At 39.6% G+C, this 26,086-nt stretch overlaps 1 protein-coding gene across 5 annotated transcripts in view; it reads left to right on the top strand.

Moving 5' to 3' along the window:
• The window catches only part of METAP1D (methionyl aminopeptidase type 1D, mitochondrial), a 144,468-nt gene that overhangs the window by 24,888 nt on the left and 93,494 nt on the right, over positions 1 to 26,086 (top strand). For 3 of the 5 annotated variants that reach the window (XR_010025036.1, XM_063116396.1, XM_063116394.1), the window contains exons 2-3: positions 18,812 to 18,981; positions 23,167 to 23,316. Coding sequence is in view for 3 of the 5 variants with exons in the window: in XM_063116396.1 (XP_062972466.1) it covers positions 18,812 to 18,981; positions 23,167 to 23,316 (320 nt within the window). In the remaining 2 variants the exon portion in view is untranslated. Of the gene's footprint in view, positions 1 to 16,897; positions 17,045 to 18,811; positions 18,982 to 23,166; positions 23,317 to 26,086 lie in introns of all 5 variants that reach the window. The other 2 variants (XM_063116395.1, XM_063116397.1) reach the window with 2 other exon arrangements.

Here is a 26,086-nt window from a genome sequence, read left to right as displayed (position 1 = left end):
TGCAGCATTTTAAAATAAATGCAAACTTTAAAATGCTGAACTTAGTCTGCGGGGGTTTCTATGGTTACCTACCTTCCAACAGTTTCGTAAAATGTGTAAATAGGTCTACGAATGATTTATAATTATTTGTTGTTTTGTTTGTTATGCTGGGAACCTTGTGTTCACTTTGCATCTAATCCAGTTCACACCGCATGCTTTGGTTTATGTATATTTTAGCGTGTATGATTGACAGTGATTGAGCATTTCTTAGCAAGTGCTTGCTTGCTTCTTCTTTTTGGGGGCCATAAATGATGTATGTTGATAGTGTTGAAAATGTAAACAATTTTACTTCCATCACTATTTTGATAAACAGGGACTCTCTTATGCTAAAGAGGAAACATTTGTATATTTTGAACAAGAAAGCCCATTCTTTTATGTTGGACTGCTTCAAACAGGTTCGGTAATCCCGTCTCTTAAATGTATTCATCAAATCAAATGCCACACACTTGTGGATAAATGTGCTAGGTATGCAAGAATACAACACTTTAGTGGCTGTCTGGGATGAAAACAAACATTGATGATAAAGCTACCAAAGTTTACATGCAATTGGAATTTTGTTTGGAACATCTTCATTACACAGTATGTGGTTTGTAATACAAAAAAATATTTTTGAATTCCATCTGCGTCTTATAAATGATAGACAACATTTTGTCAGCTTATGTGTTTATCAGGATGTATCTTCCAAAAATAGTGACAGCCCCAACCTTGCTCTTACCCAACGCACTCCCCTCCCCCGCAATTTAACTGCATGCATCTGGGGGGCGGGGCGGGGGAGGAATCAATGCCATTGTTTAAACTTTGAAAAATTAATATTTAGTTTTGTAGTGGTATGAAAGATACCTAAAATGTATCCATTTTCATAGGCATGTGGAGAAATTCACATCTGTAAAGCACATTTGTAAATTCTCTCTCAATGGGAGGTTAACCCCCATAATGTATAAAATTGTGTTTTCAGATGCCTGCAACTGCTGCTTATAAAGCAAGATAATACAGGTAATTAACCAAACCTGACATAGAGGAGGAAGCACTCCCTGCTAGATGTCATTTCCAAACAAGCACTATTTTATTAAAAGATTTCTCTCAGAATAAATTGCTAATATAATTTATATGTTTCGTCCTGGTTAAGATAAGACTGGCTTATGACTCGAGCAGCTGTTATTGTAGTTCCTCAGAGGTATGTGAAAACATGTAAAATTGAAATTAGGAAATGAAGAATTACTGCAAGGAATGGTATCTACTTTATTTAGATATAAGAATGTGAACAGTAACTTGGATATGGAGATAGGGAAAACATTCACCTAGGCTCCATTGCAATAGTATTGCACACAATTGCCTTTTTCATAGTTTCCTATAAACCATTAATTTGTTGGTTGAAAATCTTTTGGGGAAGTACAGATTTATGGATTTAGTTCTCTCTCTTTTTTTAAGGGACACTTGACAGGATTATTTTTACCTTTTTTAATATGTTATTTTCCTGTATATATATTACACAAGAAGTAAGATGTACATATTAATACATAGGACTACTATTACTACTGTTACATTGTACACACAAAAGAGTTTGAATAATGGTTATGATTCTTTTTCTATTTTAACTTATTTTTATAAAGACAAATAGAAATGATTCCTAGGCAAGCTCCGTTGAAGTAATTGGGAGTTATGTCAGATTGTACTTAGGATCGCTGGCTTTTAATAATTACTTATGTTAATAACAGTTCATTAGTAGGCTTGTGTGTGTATTTTAAAACCTAAATACTAAATCTGGTAAGCAGTTAGTTTCCTATCAAAATCAAGAAGGTTCCCCCACCCTCTTTGCTATCACTTCAAATAAGCCTAAACTCACTTAATTCATAAAAACTACGAGCAGATCTGTAGATTCTGATTATAATTTTAGACATTTTAAAGTTATATGCTTCCCCCTTTTTAACAGGAGTGCTGGCAAGTTAATAGAAATGTTTCTTTTACTAGGTTTTTAAAATGTTGAAATTTGCCAGATGTAATAGGCTGGTTTGAGGCCTGTATTCCCTTGGTGTTTACCATGTGTGAAACTTTTAGAAAAAATTGTTCAGCTCTGACGTTTTATTTAGCTGTGCGGCTGCCCTACACTGCGCTTGACTTACGCTTTCTCTTTATGTTATGTTGGTAGGGGAAAACTTACCAAAAAGAATACTGAGATGTAAAGAATACTGAGATGTAAATACTGCATTTTTGCTTTCTGAGTAATCCTTTTTCCTATGTTGACTGCAAAGATAGATATCTTTCATCAAAGAAATGCTTGTGGTGTTAAAAAAAATGTTAAGAATCCTGGTTTTTAAAAATAGAAAAAGCATTACTTCCAGTCACACTTTTATTAATAGACAATGAAATCCCTTTGGTGGATGAATGAATTGAATAGGCTCACAATACTTTGCTGTGCTTATGTTGCATGCATACTCCCCGGCGGCTTCAACGTTTTGCTCAGTGAAGCACTAAATGAACTGATCTTACTGTCCTATTTCTTTTATTTGGGGGGATGTACAGCTACTAGGGCAATCATCAATGGAAGATTTTGGGGATTTATTTTTAAGGGTGTAAAATGAGACGTCTTCCGTCTTTCTCTAGGCTTGTTAAAGTTGCACAGTATCAATTGCTATTGATAAAAGGTGGCTCCAAGCCAACTTCCTGAAAGAACTCTGGGGAAGGGTCATGGTTTGTCATGACCCAGGCACTATTACTTGAATGTTGTTATTATTGGACTAGAGTACCCTTAGGCTGCCATCCTTCCTGTACATAGTAGAGTTCTGATTTGCCCGAGTTTTCCAGCTTACCTTCCTCTAGGACAGCGACTAAACCCCTCACCCCAAACCCTTTTCTCTATAGCTTGCATTGCACAATGGGTCACACAAGAATGCATTATTCTCCAAGATTTCAGTATCTGAGCATGAATGTTGAAAATGGAATTGAAGATTTTAAAATAAGCTATGTCAGTAGATGTGAAAATATCAACTGAGTTTTAACATAGCTGTTTACAGTCACAATTACTTTTATTTGCATGCTACTGATAAAGAATGCTTAGCTCAGCTACTACTGATGTCAGTAGCAACATTTCATGTTCACTGAGACGAGTGTCCAGACAGGTCCTGCTCAGTTTCAGGCTGTCCTGGAGTCTTAATAACGTCTGGTTTAAAAATTGTCCCTGATACTTCCATCAACTTGTGTGGTCATGAGAATATTCCTACTAGGTGAGATTGGCGGTCCATTAAACTTCATGGGTGGCCAACTTTCAGTATGAATACTCCACGTGAAATGTGAGCAGGGATTTATTGTATTCTTAAACAGCCACAGAAAGGCCTATAGGTCAATATAGCCAGGCCAATACTCTTCTCCAGTGCTCTGTTGCCAATTTCTTGGCTCAGTACATGAGAGTCAAAAGCATACCAAGGCATGGGACATGGGGAGGATAGGAACACCATGCATATCTGTGTACTTGAATGGTGCTTTCCCCTATATTGGATTTGACTTACGGTACGGTATGCTTTCCAAAACGTTCAGCTGCTATTGATCTGCCTGTCTCCCCCAGAGGCCATATACAAATGCTTGAAGAAATGTTCAGTACCCAGGACCAGGGCAACTGTTGAGGCAAACTAGGCAATCACCTGGGATGCCAAAATTCCAGGGGCACCTGCTTCAGCCGTGTGAAAGTCTTGGGGAAGAAACCAATTTTGGAGGAGGTGCACAGGGACAGCTTAGTGGTTCTTTGGCTTGGAGATGATAGTTACAACATCCCAGAAGACACAGTGAGAGCCTTTAGAACTCGATTGGGTGCCTAGGGTAAGGACAAAGTCACAGCAATAAAGGAGAGGAATAACAACAACAACAACACACACACAAATGAGAAAACGCTCCTCCAATCAGGTCTTGATCATTTAATCTGTATTGTTATGCTGTTCGGCATACAATAAGATGTCTTAGGGCAACAAAAACTCACCAAAGGCACCCAGGTCTGATAGCAGAACACAATATTAATAGGCACACCTTAGAACAGTTAGCCCGAGGCTCCTACTAGTTCGTCATGGTGAATTGAATAATGCTTGACTTGGCCCAGGCTCCTGTCTCATCTCAGGCATGGTACATATTCGTATTAAAGTGAACTTGGGCAAGTCCATCGTTTTCAGTCTCGTTTGCCTATTAAGCAATCACTTAAAAGTAAACCACACAATCCAATTCAATCAAACAGTTGGCCACTGGATTAAACAGGGAACTGACTTAGTTCACAAAGGCAATGCTTGTAATGCGTCTGCTGTGCATGTGTGATGCAAATTGCTAATTTTGCTGCTATGTCTCCCAGGCATCACTTTGTATTTCATTTTAATTAAATCAAGTTCATCATGTCTAACCAAAATTCTGAAGGAGGTGGGGCGTGGGTAGGGAGAAACTGTGCCTATTATAGGACCTGTGTGTTATAGAAACCCTTGGGTCTGTTTGTGATATGCTGTTCTGTCCCTGTCAGACTTGAGGCAAGCAGGCAAATCCCATCCTTTACTTGGGTACCTGGCCCAGCTGGACTGACTCCCTCCTCCCCCCAGGGCCATCTAACACCAATCACCCTATGGAAAAGATTGGATGAGTTTTTGTTTTGACACATTGGCTTACAGTGATTTTATTTTTGTATTTTGATTTTACTTGTAAGCTGCCTTGGAGGGATTTATTTTAGTTTAATTTTCCATGTATGAGTGAATAGGCAGCCACTCACTCACTTATATGGGAGAAAGGGGGGGAGTTCTTAGGACACTGCAGGAGTGGGAGCTAAACCTCTTTCAAGTGACCACAGTATAGACTGAAGCCCAGCTTTTGCTCTTTCTTTCAGCCGGGTCCCATGTATTGTAGCCCCATGTATTTTGTCTCATAGAAGTCAATGGGAGCTGTTGAAGGCTGAGCCAGCCCCTGATTTCTCGGTAGCTCCATCTGACTATACAAATCCCCCATCTGGGTTCTGCAGCTCAGTGTGACAGTACTGTGTGCTATGGAAACTGTGTGTGTATGTTTATGTATGTGTTTGTGACACACACACACACACACGTGCATTGCAATAGCACACACTATTGTCACGCTAATAAAACAGAACTCAAGGTGGGGGATTTGCATAGTAAGCTATTGAAACAGGGACTACACACACACTCTCTCTCTCTCTCACACACACACACACACACACTCTCTCTCTCTCTCTCTCTCTCACACACACACACACCAAAACCACTGAGGTGTGTTATTTTTGGGAGGCTGAGGCTCTATACATATTGCAAAGTAAGTCCTATTTGTCAACAATTTTAAGACTGGGCAGTTGACTTTTCAACAAGATACTGACTGACCTAACACTATACATTGACTAGCTAATTACAATTAGGGGACTTCAGGCCAGGTGTTACTCCACATCTCTCTTCATTGAGCCGTGCAAGTTCTCATCACTTGCCCCCCCCCCCCCATCCTTCAGTCTCATTGAATATGTAACAAATGTGGCAGCGGCTTCATGGTGTTGGGCCTGTTTGTGTTTGTCCTCTCCAAGCAAAAGTGTGAGTAGTGACAAGAGTGAGGAGATCCTTCACTTGCCTTGCACTATCTCTGGACACTTGTTTTGTTTGGATTGGGCCCAGAGGGAGAGTGCAAGCGAATGATTAGCTATGACAGTGACAATGAGGGACCCATGAGGGTATATTGCCCAAGCCCCTCAAAACCTGGAGCTGATACTGGGCAAATCTCAAAAAGCCTGTGACATTAGGGATCTCTTTGATTAATAATATGTATAGGTTTTCTTATAATCTCAAGAGTCAAAAGCCTGTGAGGGCACGAAAGGTTAAGCAGATTCCCTGGGGATTGTTTCTTTTGATGATATAGATTCCCGGTATAGATTCCCAAGAGAAGCAAATGGGAGGCTTCCTACCCGTTGTTGGATCAGGCCTCTGGGACCCTCTAGGTAAGGCTCTAGAGGCTACGATTTCTGGAGGGTTAGTTGTGGGGAGAGGGGGAAGAAACACATGAGAATTGTCTTCCTTAGGGGCTAAACATTTCTTCTAAGGGGCCTGTCCATAGCCATGATTTCCGGCCATGGAGGAAAAGGGTGGAAAGCATCTGGAGAAAAGGAGACTCTCTTTACCAGCTTGTTTCCTGTAAGTTAAATTGGAAGACCTTGTCTGTGCAAATAGATTTCAAAATAGAGCCTGCCCTTTGACTGTATCTGTAATTGCGTGGCTCTCACAGTGTTTTATTTGGCTGCCAGAGCAGTTAACCCCTGGAAGTAAAGGGCTGAGGATGGCGTGACCAGCACGAGTGTGCAGACATGACCATGTGAATGCTTTGTTGTTTAAAATAAGCCTGCTTAACTAAGGCTCTTCTTCTACAACATTTATACTGATTAAAAAACAAAAGTTGATTTAAGATATGGTAGCTTCTGGGTATACAGATAATGAGGTGGTATTAGTTAGCTACCAAGGAAGGGAAAAATGTTTCATTGCTTTGATGTAACCAACATCTGTCAACAGGGCGAATTTGCTTTTGTTTAATTTCAAGAGCTCTTGTCTTCCTTCTTTGCCCAATCAGTTTAAGCTTCTGCCTGAGGCACTCCCTGTGTTGTTCTTTTCTTCTGCCAGTGCACAGGTTATTGCGTGTGAAATGTGAGCCCCACTTCTCTTGCACAGGTTACACAGAGCTGCAAAGAACCTTTAATCTTTCATGGTGTGGTTTTCAAGCACATGTGCATCCCCCCCCCCCCCCCGCCCAATATAACACAGGTCCGGCAGCATCAGTATATCGCTAAATGATCTTTCCTATTCCTTAGATTCTATTGCAACAGTTGGTATCACAGTTTGGACAAGTTGAACCATTGAATTACCTTTTAAAAAAAACTGCTATTAAGAATAAAAACTTGCACATTCTAGTTTAATTTGTTGTAGTCTGCTTTCTTTCTCAACCTGCAGCAAACTCAAAAAACCAAACCTGTGGCAAAAGAGTTTTTTTGGGGGTAATATATATAAACCCCAATTCATCAGGAAACAGGATTTTAAAAATTAAAAAAAAAGGCAAGGGAACTTAGATGCTTATTCCTTTTGTGCAATGTTCCAGTGGACTAATATATATATAAAATCTTAATATGACTTCACACATTAGTAACTTTTAAAAAAAGCCAAACCATTTGAAATTCAGATCAAACACTAGTGGGCAATATTTGGCATAAGTCAGCACAACATTCTTGGAAATAGCTAATCATGTTATGCTTGATCAAGCAAATCTTTGTTCGCTCAGTAATCAGTAGCTTATATATGATAGATTAATGGGTCATTGTACTGAATATTGGTTCATTTTTTAAAAAATAAATAGTTTGATATGTCGTACATAATTGGTATTTGTAACTTCTATTAAAAAGACAATTTAGTATTTTAGAATATTCAAATCTTTTGTGGGTGTGTGTGGGTGTGTGTATAGATAGTTGAATAGACTATGTATTATTTAAGTAGTTGTTGCCTTTATTTACACTGTGGATTCTGGGGCGGCAAATTTTCAGCAGCCTGATTTAAAGGTTAACTAAACAGGTTTTAATAGCTTGATGAAACATGGGAACACTTGCACTAATGTGTATTGAAAATAATGTAGACTTCCAGTTCTAGTTATTGATGGACTATGTTATAGCTCTCTAAAACATAAAGCAATTATTCTTGCTACTATTAAATAAGAAACACTTTAAAAGGAGTCATTGCCAATCTTTCTCTTGGGGCAGGGGGAGCAGATCTTGTTGACTGGAAGAAAAGTCACATTTGAATTACTAAAATCAGCTTAATTAAGGGTCATTATGGAAGTACACATAAAAATCCTTACTACTCAGTGAGTGAAATGGGAGCATTTCATTATATAGTGTAGTATGCGTGAACAGATAACAATTGAAATAGACCTGCAATAAAGAGGCTAATAAATGTAGGGCATGCTGCCTGCTGAAAAATTAAAACAATCTACCCACCCCCATCATCATCATCATCAGTCCAGTTCTGCATTCAGTGCCTTTACTTGAATCAGTTAAAAGATAATAAAGTGTAGTTTTCATAAAAGGTTATATGTTGTATGTGTGAACAGCTAAAGAGGAAAACTCCCCAAATAAATACTAATTAGTATCACTTAAAGATATACTGAGGAGACCCAGCATTTACATTAAGACATGCACATGGTATATTCTGATTCTTTGCAGTTGTGAATAGTTCTCCTCCAAGCAGTTTAAAAAACAACTGCTGATTGTCTTTTAATTTGAATGTTAGTAATTTGTATTATAGAACATTCTAATGAACTTGATTTATTTGTCAAAATGTCTGCCATGGATTTGTAGTCCCTAGGTAAAGATGGTCGATGGTCTATGTTACACCATTTTAGGGACATTTCCCATCATCGAGAATGCTACATTTTGTCTGTTTTCTGCTGGTGAAGCTTATAGCAATTCCCCTCCAGAGGCATTTTTAAACTAAAACTGTACCCAAGATCAGAAATTCAGTTTTGCTTATAAATCAATGGACTTAAGGAATTATATATAACAACGCATTCAGTTTCTAAACCAGTATTTCATCCTTGTTGAGATGTACATTTCATTTCAGGACACTAAATGGTTTAATGCATGAGAGGCTGTCAATTGTAGAATAAACAGGAGTAAACAGAATTTGACAATGGTTTAGATGTTTTTAAAGTGGGGGATATAGTTTGTGTGAAATGGATTGGGGAACACAGCCAGTGGCTCTTGTCTGTAATGATTGATGATGTTAGTGTATCAAATTGGCTGTGAATGTTAGAAAGTTGGAAATGGAGACTAGATTTAGAGGTTTTAAAAGTACATTCTTCATAAAGAAAACCTGCTGTTGCAGAACAGGATTTCTGTTGTTTTTAGGGGCTTCTGCATATTGATTTCCCTCGCACACTCTTTTTAATCCATGGCTGTATTGTCTTATGTGAACACAGGGAAACATAATTAAGATTTTATTTTACACAAATTTATTTTATACATTTGGGGCAAGATGCTTCTTTGTATGTTGTGCTGCCTGATCCTATTCTGGCCTGTAAGTCTTGCAACATAAGTCTCTGTTTGTGCCACAGCAGCTGCTGCAGTTTCCTGTGAGAGAGGTCTGTAAGCTGTGTCCCACTTACCATTAAAAGCAAGGCGGGGAAAGCCTTGCTACGGCTTGCAGTAGTCACAAGAGGGAGCTGAGGACTTAATCCATTGGCTTTAGGATGGAGTATAAGCAGCGTTGCTCCCATCTATGCCTGTCCCCCTCCTACTTTCCTACAGGGGGCAATGCTAGCTCTTCCTCACGCCAAAGCACAGCAATGGGGGGGGGGGCTTTTGCCTGTCCTTGAAGTCCTGAGCACTACTACCTGCACAGGATCAGGATTTTAATGTCCAGGTTACCTGCGGGATCGCCTTCTCCCATACAATCCGCCCGCACACTCAGGTCCTCTGGGAAGAGTTTACTCCAGCCAGCCACAACTAGGCTGGCAACTGTTACCCAGAGGACCTTTTCTTCTGCTGCCTCCAGACTGTGGAATGGCCTGCCGGAGGAGATTCGTCAGCTTAATACTCTCTCTGATTTTAAGACAGCTGTGAAGACTAGTCTCTTCCTGCAGGCCTACCCAGATGAATATTAAAAATAAGAATTTTAAGATGTTGTGGTTGTTATTTTAATATTGTATTGGTTTTATATGCTCTTTTAACTAATTTTATGTATTATATTTTATTTGGTGTTGTTCTCTGCCTCGATCCAGAGGGAGAGGCGGGTAATTTATTATTATTGTTGTTGTTGTTGTTGTTGTTGTTGTATGTTTTTCCTTGATTGTGGCACGTAATTCACAACTATTGGAATAATTTTCTACATTATCCTGTCCTTTGGTTGCTCACTTTCAGAGTGTCCCCTGTTTTAGGACAGTGGTAGAAAAAGAACTTTGTGTGGCAAATGTGTGGCCCTTGTCAAGGATCATCTTACAAACGGATTCTGTTTGGTGCTTAGTCAACGTTTATAAACTGTAGGTTGCTTTATGATCCTAATTCATCCTTATAGCAACTCAGACAACGGTGTGGCTTGACAAAAGCAAGTTCTATGTCCGAGCAGGGATTTATACCCAAGCTCAGTTCTCTGATTTTTGGACTGTGCTAGCTCATAAAGGCTCCTGTCATATAAATGAAAGGTATGTTTGTTTCCTTTCTCTGCCCATCTTAAGTGCCTGTGTACAGTCAGGCTGAGTACCTTGAGAGCATGTGAATACTTTGATAGGGAAACTCTGATATATGTTTCTGTGATGAATGGATCAGTGTAGCCTGATTCAAAACAGACTTTGAAGTTAAAATATTTACAGTATAATCCCATGTAGGTAATCCCACTGTTCAACAGGTGTACTCCCAAGTAAGTGTGCACATAAGACTGCAGCCTTGATCCTAGCACGCCTGGATAAATCTTCTATGGATATAGTTTTTATTTCGATTAACCACCTACATACCATCCATTTTTAAAATTTTATTTAAAGCATGGAAGCAGAATCTCAGGTCTGGGGTCCCAGTCCAGCCCAGTCTACCGATTTCCCCAGATGCCTTGCCCCCCCTTCCTCCAACCACTGATCATTTGGTGGCTTCCTGGCTTTTGTGCAGTTCCCCACCCCCATTCTAAAAGGTTGAAATGCCCTCCTGAGGCTTAGTTCCTGGTAATAACAGTGTTAAGGTGAAATAGACTGGTGTTTTTGGCCCAGCTCCATTTGCCTTTGGCTCCACCCCTTTTGTCCAACCCCTCCCACCAGTGAAATGCAGACCCTGAGAGCGTCTCCAAAATGGAGTTTGGCCCTCGGGCTGAAAGAGGTTCCCCACTCCTGATTTAAAGGGTTTTGTACTCCACCCTTCAGCCAAAATGGTTCCCAGAGTGGCTTACATAAGATCGATAAAAAAACATGGCAGGCTTGCAATCTGAAAGAAATTACACAATAAGAAAAAGGGATGAGTTGGGTTACTGTATCAAGTAATCAATGATCCACTGGGGCACTATGTGCAGTTGGACTTCACCACTTCTCCTATTGATAGCCGGCACAATATTTGTATGAATTGGCTACACTCATTGATTTTAGTGCTGCTTAGCAGTTTACATCGGCAATATGCTAGGCATTGTGCAGAGTATAGCAGCAAGATAAACGCTGTCCGCAGGCAATGCTACAGAGATACATGCACACAGTTAATAGTTGGTGTCTTCCACTTACTGGACTACTTGTTAGGAGGGATGGGTTCCCAACCTGCCCCAACCCCTTTAAAAGCAAGGAGCCAGTATTGGCTCCTCCAAACTGGTGATTTATGTAATCAAAGCTGACTGTGCTGCCGCTCTTGAGCGTCATCAGACGAGCATTTTATCGCATGTTTGCTACTGCCCACTTATGGATGTTCACACGTACTTTAGATGACGACATCCACCTCCTGCTCCTTCTTGCCTGTTTTCCATCATAAAATGGACCCCTTTTAAACTGACATTAAAAAAAAGGAATGTGCTGCCATTTCCTGCTGCATGCAGGAAAAGCGGCTCGATAAAAACTGCCCCTGAATGGGACACGTAGTCTTTGTTTACTTCCTCTTTCTTCTCCCAGTAGAAAGTGGAATCATAGAATCATAGACTAGTAGAGTTGGAAGGAGCCTATAAGGCCATTGAGTCCAACCCCCTGCTCATTGTAGGAATCCACCTTAAAGCATACCTGACAGATGGCTGTCCAGCTGCCTCTTAAAGGCCTCTAGTGTGGGAGAGCCCACAACCTCCCTAGGCAATTAGTTCCATTGTCGTACTGCTCTAACAGTCAGGACGTTTTTCCTGATGTCCAGCTGGATTCTGGCTTCCTGTAACTTGATCCCATTATTCTGTATCCTGCACTCTGGGAGGATCAAGAAGAGATCCTGGCTTTCCTCTGTGTGACAACCTTTCAAATATTTGAAGAGTACTATCATGCCTCTCCTCAGTCTTCTCTTCTCCAGGCTAAACATGCCCAGTTCTTTCAGTCTCACCTCATAGGATTTTGTTTTATTTATTTATTTATTTATTACATTTATATACTGCCCCATAGCCGAAGCTCTCTGGGCGGTTTACAAAGTTTAAAAACAGTGAATATTAAAAACAAATATACAAAATTTAAAACAATCAAAAGCATAAAAACAACAATATCCATTTAAAACAACTATTCTGAGGTCAGTTAAAAACTCAGCATATGTTGTTAACTGCCTGGGAGAAGAGAAAAGTCTTGACCTGGCGCCAAAAAGATAACCATGTTGACGCCAGGCGAGCCTCGTCGGGGAGATCATTCCATACTTGGGGGGCCACCACTGAAAAGGCCCTCTCCCTTGTTGTCATCCTCCGAGCTTCCCTCAGAGCAGGCACTCGGAGGAGGACTTTAGATGTTGAGCGTAGTGTACAGGTAGGTTCATGTTGGGAAAGGCGTTCTGTCAGGTATTGTGGTCCCAAGTCGTGTAAGGCTTTATAGGTTAAAACCAGCACCATGTTTCCAGACCACTGATCATCCTTGTTGCCCTCCTCTGAACATGCTTCAGCTTGTCTGCATCCTTCTTGAAGTGTGTGCCCAGAACTGGATGCAATACTCAAGCTGAGACCTAACCAATGCCAAATAGAGGGGAACCAGTACCTCACACGATTTGGAAGCTATACTTCTATTAATGCAGCCCAAAATAGCACTTGCATTTTTTGCAGCTACATCACACTGTTGGCTCATATCAAGTATTGTGGGATAGAAGTAGGGGCAGAGAAGTGACAGTAGGGAACCACGATTCTCCCCCGCCCCCCATCTGATGACACTCTTTGAGTAGTGCACACATTACTCAGTGTAGGATCAGGAACAAGTGCCTAGAGTTCAAAGCGCTAGATCCAATTATCCAACACTGCAAACCTCATGCTGATCACTGTTTTGTGCATGTTGTTCCTGCTTCTGTGTATATACATATCTCTCATTGGTTTTGGGAAACCATTGTAGTGTGAGAATTCTGCCAGAGTTCAGGTATGATGAGACGAGAGTGTTTCAAGGAGGAACGTAAAGTGATTTGATTATTAGGAAGTGGCAATGCCAATAGTAGGGGAACAGAAATAGGAAAAGATAATGGAACTAGAAGCAGATGAGATAAGGGAAGAGACAAATTGGGGGCAGAGGGAAGAGACGGTGAGGTTTATAGGGAATGATTAGAAGGCAGGTCAATATGTATTCCTCTATCATGAGATTGTACTGTGTCAGTGAAAAGTTTAATATTAAGCCGAGAATTCATCCTTCCACTGAATTTTGGCTTTAATTAAAAATAAATATTTTTAAAAGATGGATCTAAAGTATGTGAGCCATGCCTGGTAACCTTCGAAGCAAGATGTGAACCGAAGCAGATTTTTCAGTTGTTGGAGGATGAGATCTGGCGCCCTATATAGCTTTGCCTCACCCATGATTAGCAGAATAAATTATGCAAAATACGCAAATTATGCACATTTGCTTATGTTACATAATTTATACAGGTCACATAATTTAGCATTTTAAACACAGAATTTGGTTTATTTTGAATAATATTTTTATTGTTGGGCAGAGTACACAAGAGTGGACTGATGTACTTGTAACAGTGAGATTAAGGACTAAAACAGTCATTACTTTAAATCTGTATCTAGTAGATACATCTCTTTTTTGCATTTTTACTCTAGAGTAGTTGCAGGGGTTCCAATCTGGATTAGGAACCTAGCGTACTAGGTAACAGAGGCTTCTAAGATCTGGATTGGGACTCTTACATCTATTTTAGAGTAAAAATGGGGGGAAGCATGTAGTTGCTAGACACAGATTTAAAGTAATGTCTGTTTTGTCCCTAAAAGAGGGGCTTAGAAGAGACATTCTGAATCCTCTGAAGACTGGAGGTAGATGGCAGCAGAAAAGGCCAACTGGAGCAGGCTTCTGTAGTCTGGACAGGCGTTAACTAGCCAAAGGTTTTGGCATTAGCTGTATATAGATAGGAGGAAGTTCTTGGAGATGCTGCAGCAGCAGTAGCCATAACTATAGACTTGATAAAGGGTTGGATGTGGAAAGGAAAGTTGAATCAAAGATTGGCCCCAAGACTGAGTCTTATGACAGGGGAAGTAGTAAGAAAGTAAAGCTATGTAGTTAAAGATAGCCATTTATCTACAAGTTAAACCTGGACATTGACAGGATAGGCAGGAGAAAGTCTTGGCAAGGCAAAGACACTACAAGTTAAACCTGGACATTGACAGGATAGGCAGGAGAAAGTCTTGGCAAGGCAAAGACACAGGACTGGGAAGATCTTGGGGGATCAGGGATGTGTGGGGGAAATAGTGGGCTGTGATGCATTATATAAAGCACTACGGTATATAAAGGTCACTAGGCAGCCTGTGGAAGTCGCTCGCTTTCAGTCTCTAACCCAGAGGTGGGCAAATTATGCCCTGCTGATGTTTTGACCTATAATTCCCATCATCCATCACAATTGGGTATACTGGGTAGGGGGACTGATGGGAATTGTAGGCCAAAACATCTGGAGGACCATAACTTGCCAATCCCTATTCTAACTGAACTCACAGATTAGTTGTGAGAAAAATGACATAAGAATGTAAGGCATATTGTATTCTGAAAAGTGCTACTATTTGACGTAATTATAATCAGAAATAGATTCAGGCAGCCATGAGATCAGATTAGGTGACTCAGTGAGGAACTTAGAGGAGAAAAGTCAAGGGCTAAGGGCCAGTCTTGGGTGGGGGTGGGTAGGAGGTGAAGACAAAAGGAAAGAGCCACAAAAGAAGATGGAGAGATGATGGAGAGATGCTTCAGAAAGAGTTGCTGCCATAAAGGCAATAACATGTTGTTGTTTTTTCTCTTGTAAGACATCAGAATGGAAGTTGCCTTTTCTAGTTTTTAGAGCTATTTTTTATATAAGCCCTTTGTAATTATCCTTAAGTCTAATTAAGTGATAGTCTTAAAAAGCACTACAGTAGTGACCCATTGAAATGTATGGCTCCTGCTAGTGCATGATAAGCAACGAATGCATCTATAAGTTGAGTATGCCTTTCTGACTGCCCAAGTGGGGCTCCTTTCGAGGTCTCCTTTTGAGGTTACTGCTCTGAATGCAATAGCCACTCCTGTATATCACCAAGGAATAAAGATCATATTCCCAGTTTGGAAGAGAAGACATGAAAATACTGTCAGTCTGTGCAAAGGGAAGAGTAGACAAACTGTGTACCTCACAGAGCCTATCTGAAATGTGGAAGCAAGAGGGGCCAAAGGATGCCAAGACTTGAATCCATGCACTTCCCCCACCACCACCACTGCTGTTGCTACTTCCACTTTCACAGAGAGCTGATGGACGATGAGAAATGGTTGTGCTCTCTACCTCCACCACTCTTTAACCATGAATGCAATTGGAGAGGCGCAACCTTCCATGGTACTCATGGTACTCTGAACTGGGATCTCTATGTTTACATAACTGTACATGACAAGTTTTTCTTCTTTAGGGCTGCACTTCATATTGTTTTTTCCAGGTGTAGGCTAATGTCTCTTCCATGGCTGCACGTTGAGTGTATCAGTGAAATATTATGTGTATACAACTGGCTTTCTGACAGATTTGTGAACTGTCGGCCATGTTCAAGGCATACTTTTTTCATGAGTCTGTTGGACTCCCTATCACATACGTCTATTATTCAGGTCCCTACAAGAACATCTTTACAGACATAGGAGTCATCCCAAAAATCTATCGAAATAACATAAACAGCAGACCTCTTTTCCTTAATTACCAGAGAGTGTCTTCTTGCTTGCTTACAAGAGCTAGATTTAAGCTCTCCCTCTCCATTCCTGTCCCATTAGTCCATATACTATACTTGTGGGATAATGGAGAGGAGAAAGTTGCTAGTAATATGTTGGTCCTCTGTCGCCCCTTGAGGTGCTATATAAATCTAAGCAATTTTCGCTTACTTGCCACTTGTCAAAGTCTGGAAAGAACATTATGAAACCTGTAGAAATTCTTAAAATGGCAGCTCCTATTCAGCCAGGCCTTTTGTTCTGTATTTTTTGGGCTCTTGAAAGGGATGTCCCACTGTTCTAATTAAAATAAATGGGTGAAGGACAAGCTTCTGCATTTCATATGTTCTATGGAGTACAAGAGGGGGAAGGAAGTATAAAAGAAGCCAAATATTTTATAACTGAGGAAGGGAAAATGTGTCTACCATAGCTACAAAGGGTGAATTTTGTAGGAGAAAAACAGGTAGAGCCCAAAGGCTATCCTTGAAGAAAATAAACAAAACCGAGTTTCCCCCCAACATATACTAAAACTAAAATTTTGAACATTTTAAGCGAATCACTAAACAATGATGAAATAAAGAAAAATTGCAGAATCAGCATGGAAATACATCTCAAATCTTCTTAATTATTTTTTATCATTGAGAGGTTTTTACCTCTATGAAAAGGTGAGTAGTCATAAGCTGGAAAACACAGCTGCTTTCATATTTGAGGTCTGCAATAGATCATCTGTTCTATGAAGTTCATTTAATACTTCCAAACTAAATGAGTTGGATCCAGATTTAGCCATACTTTGAGTAGACACATTATTCATGCCTAACTTAACTGATTATCTTCATTTAAATTGTGCAACTCAATCCTAAACATGTTTATTCAGAATTAAGTCCCATTGAGTTCAATGGGTTGAACTCCCTAGTAATGGGACTAGTTTCTTCTCAGTCTTAAATAAAGACAATGTGGGCTACTTGGCCAAGCAGTTAATTAGATGGTAAGAACACTCAATGAAATAAAAGAATATCATTATATTCATTCCTATTTTTCTCATTCTCACTTCTTGGTTTTGGAGATTGATCCTTCATCTACCCCAATGGCAGCTTTCCCCAGCTTGATATCCTCTAGATAGTTTGGTCTTCAGTTCCAATCAGCCCAAGCCAGCATGGCCAATGGTCAGGAATGCTGCCAATTGTGGATGAAAACCTCTGGAGGGCACCAGGTTGGTGAAGGCTGGCCTATGGCATACCTTGGGTCAGTTATTTTCCATTAGAAGTATGACTGCATTCACTCCATTCTTGCAAGCCTTTACCAGATTTTGTCCTCTCCCTTTGATTCCCCCCCCCCCCCTATGTAATTTCTGGCATCTTTACAATAAAACAATTTGATATAACAAGCAATGGCTTGGATCCACAGATGTCTTGAGTAATTGGAAAGGCACCTCTGCTTGCTCAAGGCAGGCCTGCTGTATTCTCCTGATTTCCCTATCCCACTCAGCTATCTGTGTGCCATTTCATGCCATTCCAGAGAGTCCCTTGACCCTCAGGAGTGGCACAGGGGGCTGTAGTGCAGAGAGAGGAGATGCGAAAGCACCATTGCATGACCACATTCTGCTTGTCTATCTCTGGATCCAACCCATTATCTGTGTTCTGGGACTGAGGGATGAATGAAGTTGAGATTGATATAACTATTTAGGTTAATGGTAAGTAAGGGTACAAGAACATTTTTTTTAAAAAAAAATGTGAATCACCCAGAGAGTTTCAGCTATTGGGTGGTATAGAAATGAAATAAATAAATAAATAAGAACAAATAACTAAAAAGTGTCCAAAATACTAATAAGAATGTTGCTGTAAAGAGATAGTAGAAGTTATTAAAGTTACTAACAAACTTATTCTGCAGTAAAAATATCCTCCTTTCTTTAACTGTGCATGTTTATTGTTTTATACTGTATGCTTTTATCTGTACGCCGCTCTAAGATCTTAATGATATAGGGCGGTATATAAATGTTTTTAATTAATAATAATAATAATATAATGAAACCAGTTAGCTCCTGATAATGGAAAATATTTCCACCATTCCCCACTCCCTTCATTCACTTACTAAAGTCAACCAAAGCAAATGAATGGAAGTACTTTCCCCAATGATCCTGGTTAACAAGGAGCCTTATCTGGGAGTTTCACTCCTCTGATGGGTAGAGATTTTCTTCTTATTGCTGTGTTGTTCTCCATTATCAGAAGCTAACTACTTTCCTTTTCATAGGAAAGGAGGACATTGCTATTGTTTTGTAGCACAGTAAATAAACTGGCTAGATTTGGTTTAACTGTAACATGTTGTACCTTGGTTTCTCCTGATCTTTCATTGGAGCATAATATAATGTGGCTTAATTTAAGTTATGATCTTCTATTGCAAGGGTGGGCAGGCTTCAGGATTGTAGAATCTACTTTGTTTTTTTTACTAAGACTCTAAGGTCCACCAACCAGAGCCTGGTGCAATATAGGGGGTCAAGCAAGAATAAAGGAACAGTGTGTCTCTGAGCGCATGTTCAGCCCAGGAATTTGTGATCAGTACCAGAACCAAGTTCACAATTTGTTTCACTGAAAAATCCATTCCTAGTTTCCCCCCAAGTGTTTTTTTGTCAGGTTTAGGTGTTGCTATTGTTAGACAATTGGAAGTCAGAAACCCTTGCCCATCTAGTGCAAATCACGCAGACACCTATCAGTAGATCCTGATCTACCTTCTGCCCCTCCCTGCTCTGTTGTACGGGTTAATTGGCTAAAAACATTTAGATAACTTTCTGTTGAGAGGTCAGACTAGAAGATCTTGGTATCACTCCCAGCAGTACTATTCTGTGGTTATAAATATGCTGTGCTTGTAAAGAGATAGCAAAGCCGGATTTTTTAGAAGGCATCGTTTTTGTCATATTTTCAGTGTTATTGTAATGTGGTAATAAAAGATCATTTAATCGTTCCTTTTCTATATCAATTCACAGGTTGTGTGACTGGCCGTCAACTACTTTTCTCTTCATCGGTTAATCATATCTACTTACACAAGCAGTCAAGCATTCATCAAAGAAGATATCTCTTTTTCCGGAGACAAAGTAATGCTCCTTATAGCATAGTCTGGCCAGCTATGGTTTCTCCGGCTCATCCAGTTCCTAAGGTACTGTAATTTCTATTATCTGATCCTTTCTCCAGTCAATATAAAGGTTGACTGCACGAGTGATCAAGTACATTCATCTCTGACAGCTGGGAGTTTGAATCATGGTTTTGTTACCAAGAGCTGGGATTTGATATTGGAACACTGGTGCGCGAAGTTTTCTGCTCCCTGCTATGCTAAAGAGAGCACCAAATCAATTTCTCAGCCAGTTTAAATCTGATGCTCCTTCAGCTGCTGTGACCCAAATGTGGTTTTTTTTTTTTTTTTGTTAGTCTCTTGTTTATAAAAAGAAAGTTATTGTGCAATTGGTTATAAATCAAGTCAATGGAAAATGACCATACTTGAGCAAAAATCATGGTTCTTTCAGTGTACATTTTTAACACGGCAAGCTTAAACACATTTCTGTCCGCCTCCAGTATCATTGATTCGCTTCCAACTAAAATGAAATGCATATTAAAATGCCACCACCCCCAGCTGCCCTCCTATGTACTTTATCAAGTAAACCTTCCTGTTACTGGTTAGAACTAGTTTCTTAGAAGTACAAAAAGCATAAAAAACTGTGTGTTGATACTGCCATTTTGCTGTTCCAGTGTTCATTGAAAGTACTAACTTCAGTTATTTAGTAGTTTTGATTATGTCGCCCATGTATGTGTGTTTCCTGCAAAATAAGTCCTGTTGATTTCAGTGCGGCATACTTTCATGTAACTGTGCTTAAGAATGCAGCCATATAGCCTGATCTTATGAAGATTTGCTCGGAAATTCGTTCCATTAAGTTGAAGGGGATGAACCCATTCATAAATAATAAATATTATTAAATATTATTATAATGTAAATATGCATAGGATTGTAGAGATAGTTGGGATAGTTAAAACAAATATTTTTAAATTAAAGACAAAGAATTTGTTGTACTACACAATAACTTTGAACAAAATCGTGTGGAAATGAATGACATTTCATAGAAAGTGTGGGAGCCTGAAACATGGTGTTTTTAGCTTGCAAAACTGCATTCTTGTTTACCTTTCTGCTATTCTGGGTTGTAGTAGAGTCTAATTCCCATTTTACAGATGGGTAGCTGAAGCTAAGTGAGTGACTTGTCCAGTGACAGCAATGATTCCATGGTTGATAATTGTAGGTGAGCTCTGTGGGTTGTACTCAGTGTTAGTCCTACTTCGAATAGACTCATTGAAATGAATAGGGCTTAAGTTATAATTAACATTGGGTACAACCCTGTGTGTTTAATCCATTTTAGTGGGTACTCTGAAGTGTGAGCATTTCTCCTATCTGTAGTTCCCACTAATAATTTAATATTCAAATTGGCTCTTACTTTGCATGAATGTCAACATTACATTATTAGTAGGAACTGTAGATCTGAAAAATGCTCCCACAGAGTCTAAGCTTTAATTCCAGTCTGCCAGGTGAGAGCAATCACCTCACCCCTGAGTCTGGGCTTTAAATCCTGGTGTTTCAAATCTAGTGCTACATTCTCGGAGTGTTACTAGCTTCCATTATGGAAGTTTTGAATTTGTGGGGGTGGGGGGGGTGGGTAGACACTAGAATCCAAACCTAGATGTTTTCCAAATCTCAGATGTGAGTGATAGCACTGGCGCCAGTATTTATATATACATTGGGTATTCCCTATGTGGTGGCAAAATGTTACATGGAAACTGTTTTTTTGTATAGATTGTGGAATCCAGGTTGTCTGTTTGTTTCTTTTAATTTTCTGTCCTGAAGCAGTTTAATTAGCTCTCTTAAAAAACAAATTAGGCTGTTCTGATTTGTCTTCTCTCTTTCCAGCTATCTATGACCGGCCTGGGTAGTCACATAAACAAACCACTGTGTTTCCACAGCGCAGTGCTGAGATGCCAGCCTGTCTTGGCTCTTTTGTGCCTTTTGGTTTTATGGTTAGAAGGCAGATAGGGAATACTGAGAGTAACCTCACTAAAAGTGCATATAAAATCTAATTTGTTGTTGTTATGCTGTGCTCCCAAGGAATAGCACTTTTCTTTTCCCTATAGCCTTCAAATATTGAGTTTGTTCTGACTCTATACTGTTAGCTTTACCCTACCCGGTGCCTGTTTACACTTCCCTGTGCCTGTTTGCATTCTCCTTCCCTCTTTATTGTTTACTACAACTTATTAGATTGTAAGCCTATGCTGCAGGGTCTTGCTATGTACTGTGTTATCTGTACAGCACCATGTACATTGATGGTGCTATATAAATAATAATAATAATAATAATAATAATAATAATAATAATAATAAGAAGGAAGCAACATTTTCTTGCTCTGGACCAACCAGTTTCATTTATATATGAACTTGTGTCTATTTCAGGTTGCAGGTAGGAGATTTGTATGGTCTTCTATACAAAAACAAAAAAACCAAAACCTTCTTTACATACAAAACTGGCATGTCAGGGACAAGAGTTCTAGCCTAGCCTTTCCCCTGACGTGCTAGCTTTCTATGTAGCAGGGTTTTTTTGGTAGGGAGAAGCATTCAGTAATGTGAGCCTCCACCTGTAGCCTGAAGTGGTACAGTCCAGTCACACAGGTTTACCACTCTAGTAAGAACTAGGCCTCACTCTCTGTCCAAAGGCAGGTAAACTCACACATCCAGTCTCTAGCACAATGCAAGAAGAGAACATGCATTGCAATAAAAGTGCCTATAGAGCAGATACCTTCAAATGCATGAAGCAAAGAGAGCAAAGCTATGTGCCTTAGAGTAAGGAAAAATCTGAGCAAGGGATAGCTAGAGCTCAGCCCTGGAAACTCTTCAATGCCAGGGCCCAAACCTATTTTATTTATTCATTAATCTATGTATTTTATGTTTTAAAATGCCCACTGTCCCCTTGAAGAACAACAAAGCATCTAACATTGATAAAATCAACAGTCCTAGAATATCGTCGTATAAAAATGGCCAGGTTCCCACATGCTCTCTTTGCCACACACTTTGTTACACTTAGAGCATATTAAGGATACAGGAGCCTGCTGTCAGCTTGGGAGAGCAAGAGAGGGCAATATGTTGCATATGGTAACAAGGCTGAGGATCATCATCATCATCATCATCATCATCATCTTATCCGCCTCTCCCTTTGGATCGAGGCAGGGAACAACATTAGTACAATACAATATAAATCAAATACATAAAATTAATTAAAAGAGCATATAAAACCAATACAATATTAAAATAACAATCAGGATATCTTAAAATTCTTAGGTTTAAAATTCATATGGGTAGGCCTGCCGGAAGAGACTAGTCTTTATAGCTGTCTTAAACTCGCAGTGTTTAAGACAGAGTATTAAATTGACAAATCTCCTCTGACAGGCCATTCCACAGTCTGGGGGTGAAAGAAGAAAAGGTCCTCTGGGTAACAGTTGTTAATTTAGATTTTGCTAGCTGAAGTAAGTTCTCCCCAGAGGACCTGAGTGTGCGGGACGGATTGTATGGGAGAAGGTGATCCCGCAGGTAACCTGGACCCAAACCATGTAGGGCTTTAAAGGTAATGAGCAACACTTTGTACTTCGCCCGGAATCTAACTGGCAGCCAGTGGAATAATTTTAAAGCTGGTATAATAAGGTCACCCCTAGATGTACCGGTGACCAACCTGGCTGCCATATTTTGACCTAATTGAAGTTTCCGAACTAGGTACAATGGTAGCCCCATGTGCAGTGTATTGCAGAAGTTGAGCCTCGAAGCAAACACCTAAATTCATAAGTATAACCTACCTCATTCATGCACAATTCTCATTCATTTCTTTAGGATTATGGTATATGTAAAGATGTCAGGATTCCTCCTACTTTACATATCCATTGAAAATCAAACAGACTTCAGTGGCTTTTGTCCAAATGATAGCATTTTTGTTTTCAGAAAATGAGGAGGCAAGTTCGTGTAGTTTTTGAGGAGCTTTTGGATCGTTTAAAGCCTCAGAGTGCCAAGCTGCTGTGGTATCTTGAATTTCAGTGCTGTAAGGTTAACAGACCATCAGAGCTGCTGGTAACAGGCAATGTTAAGTTCAAAAGGGCAGTGGGAGAAATACTGAGGCAGCCTTGAGGGTTTGCCCTGATGGCTTAGGAAGGTCGCTACGACGACCGAAAGGGCAAGCTGCCATGAAGCAGGAGGCTCTATCTGAGAAAATGATCCCATTGTCATGCTCCGTTTTCTGATCTTCATTTTCAATCCTTTTTTCTCCAAGCACATAAAGAAGCCAGACTATGTGACGACAGGCATTGTACCAGACTGGGGAGACTACATAGAAATTAAGAATGAAGATCAGATTCAAGGGCTTCGTCAGGCTTGTCAGCTGGCCCGTCACGTCTTACTTCTCACTGGGAAGAGTTTAAAGGTAACGGCCACATTAAGGCCTGAAAGAGCCTGGACAGTTCTAGTCTTTACTTTTGGAGTTTTAGTTATTTGTTTGTTATAAAACTTTAGGTATAAGCAATACAGATAAACAATAACTCCTGAGTTTTAATAGTATATTTTGAGGGGATTTTCTTTTCAATTTGCATGTTTTGTTTTGTTTTAAATCTGCAGGATGATTAAAGGAGAGTGTCTTACCTTGACATGCTTGCTTCAAAGTAACCATGTGGGGTTATCATGTACAGCCCCCTCTGCCTCCTCCCTCAGCTCTAAATCTGCACCAAAGAACCCTAAATTCATATTTCAAACTAAATCATGACAATTAAAGCAGATATGCCTATGTGTGAGGCACATAGGCATATCTGTTCTATTTTTCTATTCAAGTTTGTTCAAGATTGTTCTATTCTGATTGTATGTTGAAAGCATTTTTTGGCAAGCATTCACCTTGCCAAAAGGTGAATGAAGTTATGTGCCTATAAGGAGAATATTCAAGCCCTGCTGTGTTGACAGCTGGAAAAATGGGGTGTAGGAGCTATAAACCAAAAAAGGTAAAATGGTTGGATTCCAGATTCCATGTCAATCCAAGGCTGTGTGTAGTTCATCACATATTTGAAGCGTTGTAGAACACTTGTAGCTAGCTGTACATACAAACCTAATAATTTCTTTAATTAGGCTTTGGCATACAGTTCATTTTAATGTATATTCCAACATGCCATGTTGCATATGTTTGTCCTAATGCACATGAGAGTCTCTGTTTTTTAGTCACAAAGCAAATCCCTTTGCTCAAACTTTCAGCTGTGCATTTATGTAAATTGCATTGGGTTTGTCACTCTTTTCCTAGCAATTTTACTGTTCTGCCTTCCCTTTTCCCCTAAATTGGCTTATTATGAACTTCAGACCTATTTGTAAAACATGTCACGGCATCATGTCAGGAATACTTGTTTTCTGTAAAATCTCTTCATTATCCCCATTTTATTAAGGGCAGAGCATTATGAAGAACCTTTTACAAGATTTTGGATAATGGAGGATGTTTATTTTTTAGAAATCTGCCCTAAAAATAGCAGAGAGAATTTGGTCACATGGAGGCATGGGGTTAGCATCCATGTCGACACGAGCACTAACGCAAATTACACTGCTCTAGCATAAGCGACCTCTAGTACAACATCAATAGTGTTAGTTGGCACAACAGGTTTCCCTGGAAAGCCTGTCACACCAGTTATATCACAGTTGGTGTTTCACTAGAGGTCATTTAAGTTAGCACAATGTAATTTATGTTAGCGCTGGTGTTGATTTACTACATACTGCCGAAGAGGGAAGATAACACAGTTATTTAGCTTTAACTTAGTTCTTCCGTACATATTCATTCCAATAGCTTGGATCCAAATAACTGCCAGGGGTGGGGTGTTTTATGTGCACACCAGGGCTTTCCCACCCACCCCCTTTCCTGCTACACACACCCCCACACACCCCGCTGCCCTTGAAAAACCATTTCTGAGGATTAGGTAACTTCCAGAATGACATGCAGTGTGTCACAGGCACTTCTGCAGTTGCGATGCAAAGGAAATTGATGAGCTCCTCTGTGCATGAACAGAAGTGCCTTCCATTTTGAACAAGCTATTGTGGAACCAAGTCAATAAGTTGAATTATATTTCTGAAATAAAAATATAGTCTACGTTTGTATACGAGATCTATGCAACATTGTGATCTAATCAATTTTATTTTTATTTTTACTGTTGTAATTCATTTCCATTTATTAATATCTTTCCATTGTAAATATTTTTATAATAACATTTAGATTAATGTTGTTTAATGCCGTCACTCACATATATGTAAATTTTCCTTTTGAAAGTCAACATAATAGTTTCTGAATTGAACTTCAATGAATGAGGCGTATCATTCTTCCAAACATTTGTTCCCAAGTTTAACTAGTCATTCCATGACAGTTATCCACTTAGACTACAATCTTATGCACACTTCCCTGAGAGTAAATCCCATTGAATTCAGTAGGACTTGCATTTGCATAGTGTATAGATTGCATTGTTAATCTCAGAAGTGAGACAACTGTAATCCTATGCACCCTTATCTGGGACTAAGACCCATTGAACTCTTCGATGCTTGTGTAGGTTTTGGCTGTAAGCCATTGATACCTGATTATTTATAATCTAAAGAGGAACTTTCAAGATTACAAACTGAAAGATCTGTGCAATGTGGCTATTATTAAAAAATATTCAAAGGACCAAAAGACCTCCCAGTCTCCAAAATTACAATTTACATTTTAAGTGCTGCTTATGACAGATTGCTAACTGATTAATTGTGGAGTTCTCTTTCGATGGTATTTCTAGAAAAGGGACCATTTGGTAGAACACACCATTTCTGAACCCTGATCAATCAGTTGCAAAGTTCTCTTGATGTCAATAAAAACAGCAAAGCCTATACAGTTAATTGTTTGGGCTGACTTTTTGGAGCTGTCTTTTGCACAAAAAGCATTACCGATAGATTCAAGGGTGGTCCACTGATGTACTGTAACGAGGAAAATGGAATGGAGATGGGGAATAGAAGCAGAGAGATGAGGGCCGTGTTGAGAGGAGAAGAGGGGAAAGAGAGCATGGAGCAAGAGCATGCAGAGACTTAAATGTAAGCCAAAGAAGTTTCTAGTGAAGATGAAAGAGAAATGGGAGCTGGTGAAGGGAACAAAAAAGAGGAATGATATGGCTGAAATGACAAGCACTTGAATATGTCAAACAGCTGGATTA

Source organism: Elgaria multicarinata, chromosome 2 (assembly GCF_023053635.1).
Source record: "Elgaria multicarinata webbii isolate HBS135686 ecotype San Diego chromosome 2, rElgMul1.1.pri, whole genome shotgun sequence".
Lineage (NCBI taxonomy): Eukaryota > Metazoa > Chordata > Lepidosauria > Squamata > Anguidae > Elgaria > Elgaria multicarinata.
This window is presented reverse-complemented; position numbering and strand designations above follow the sequence as displayed.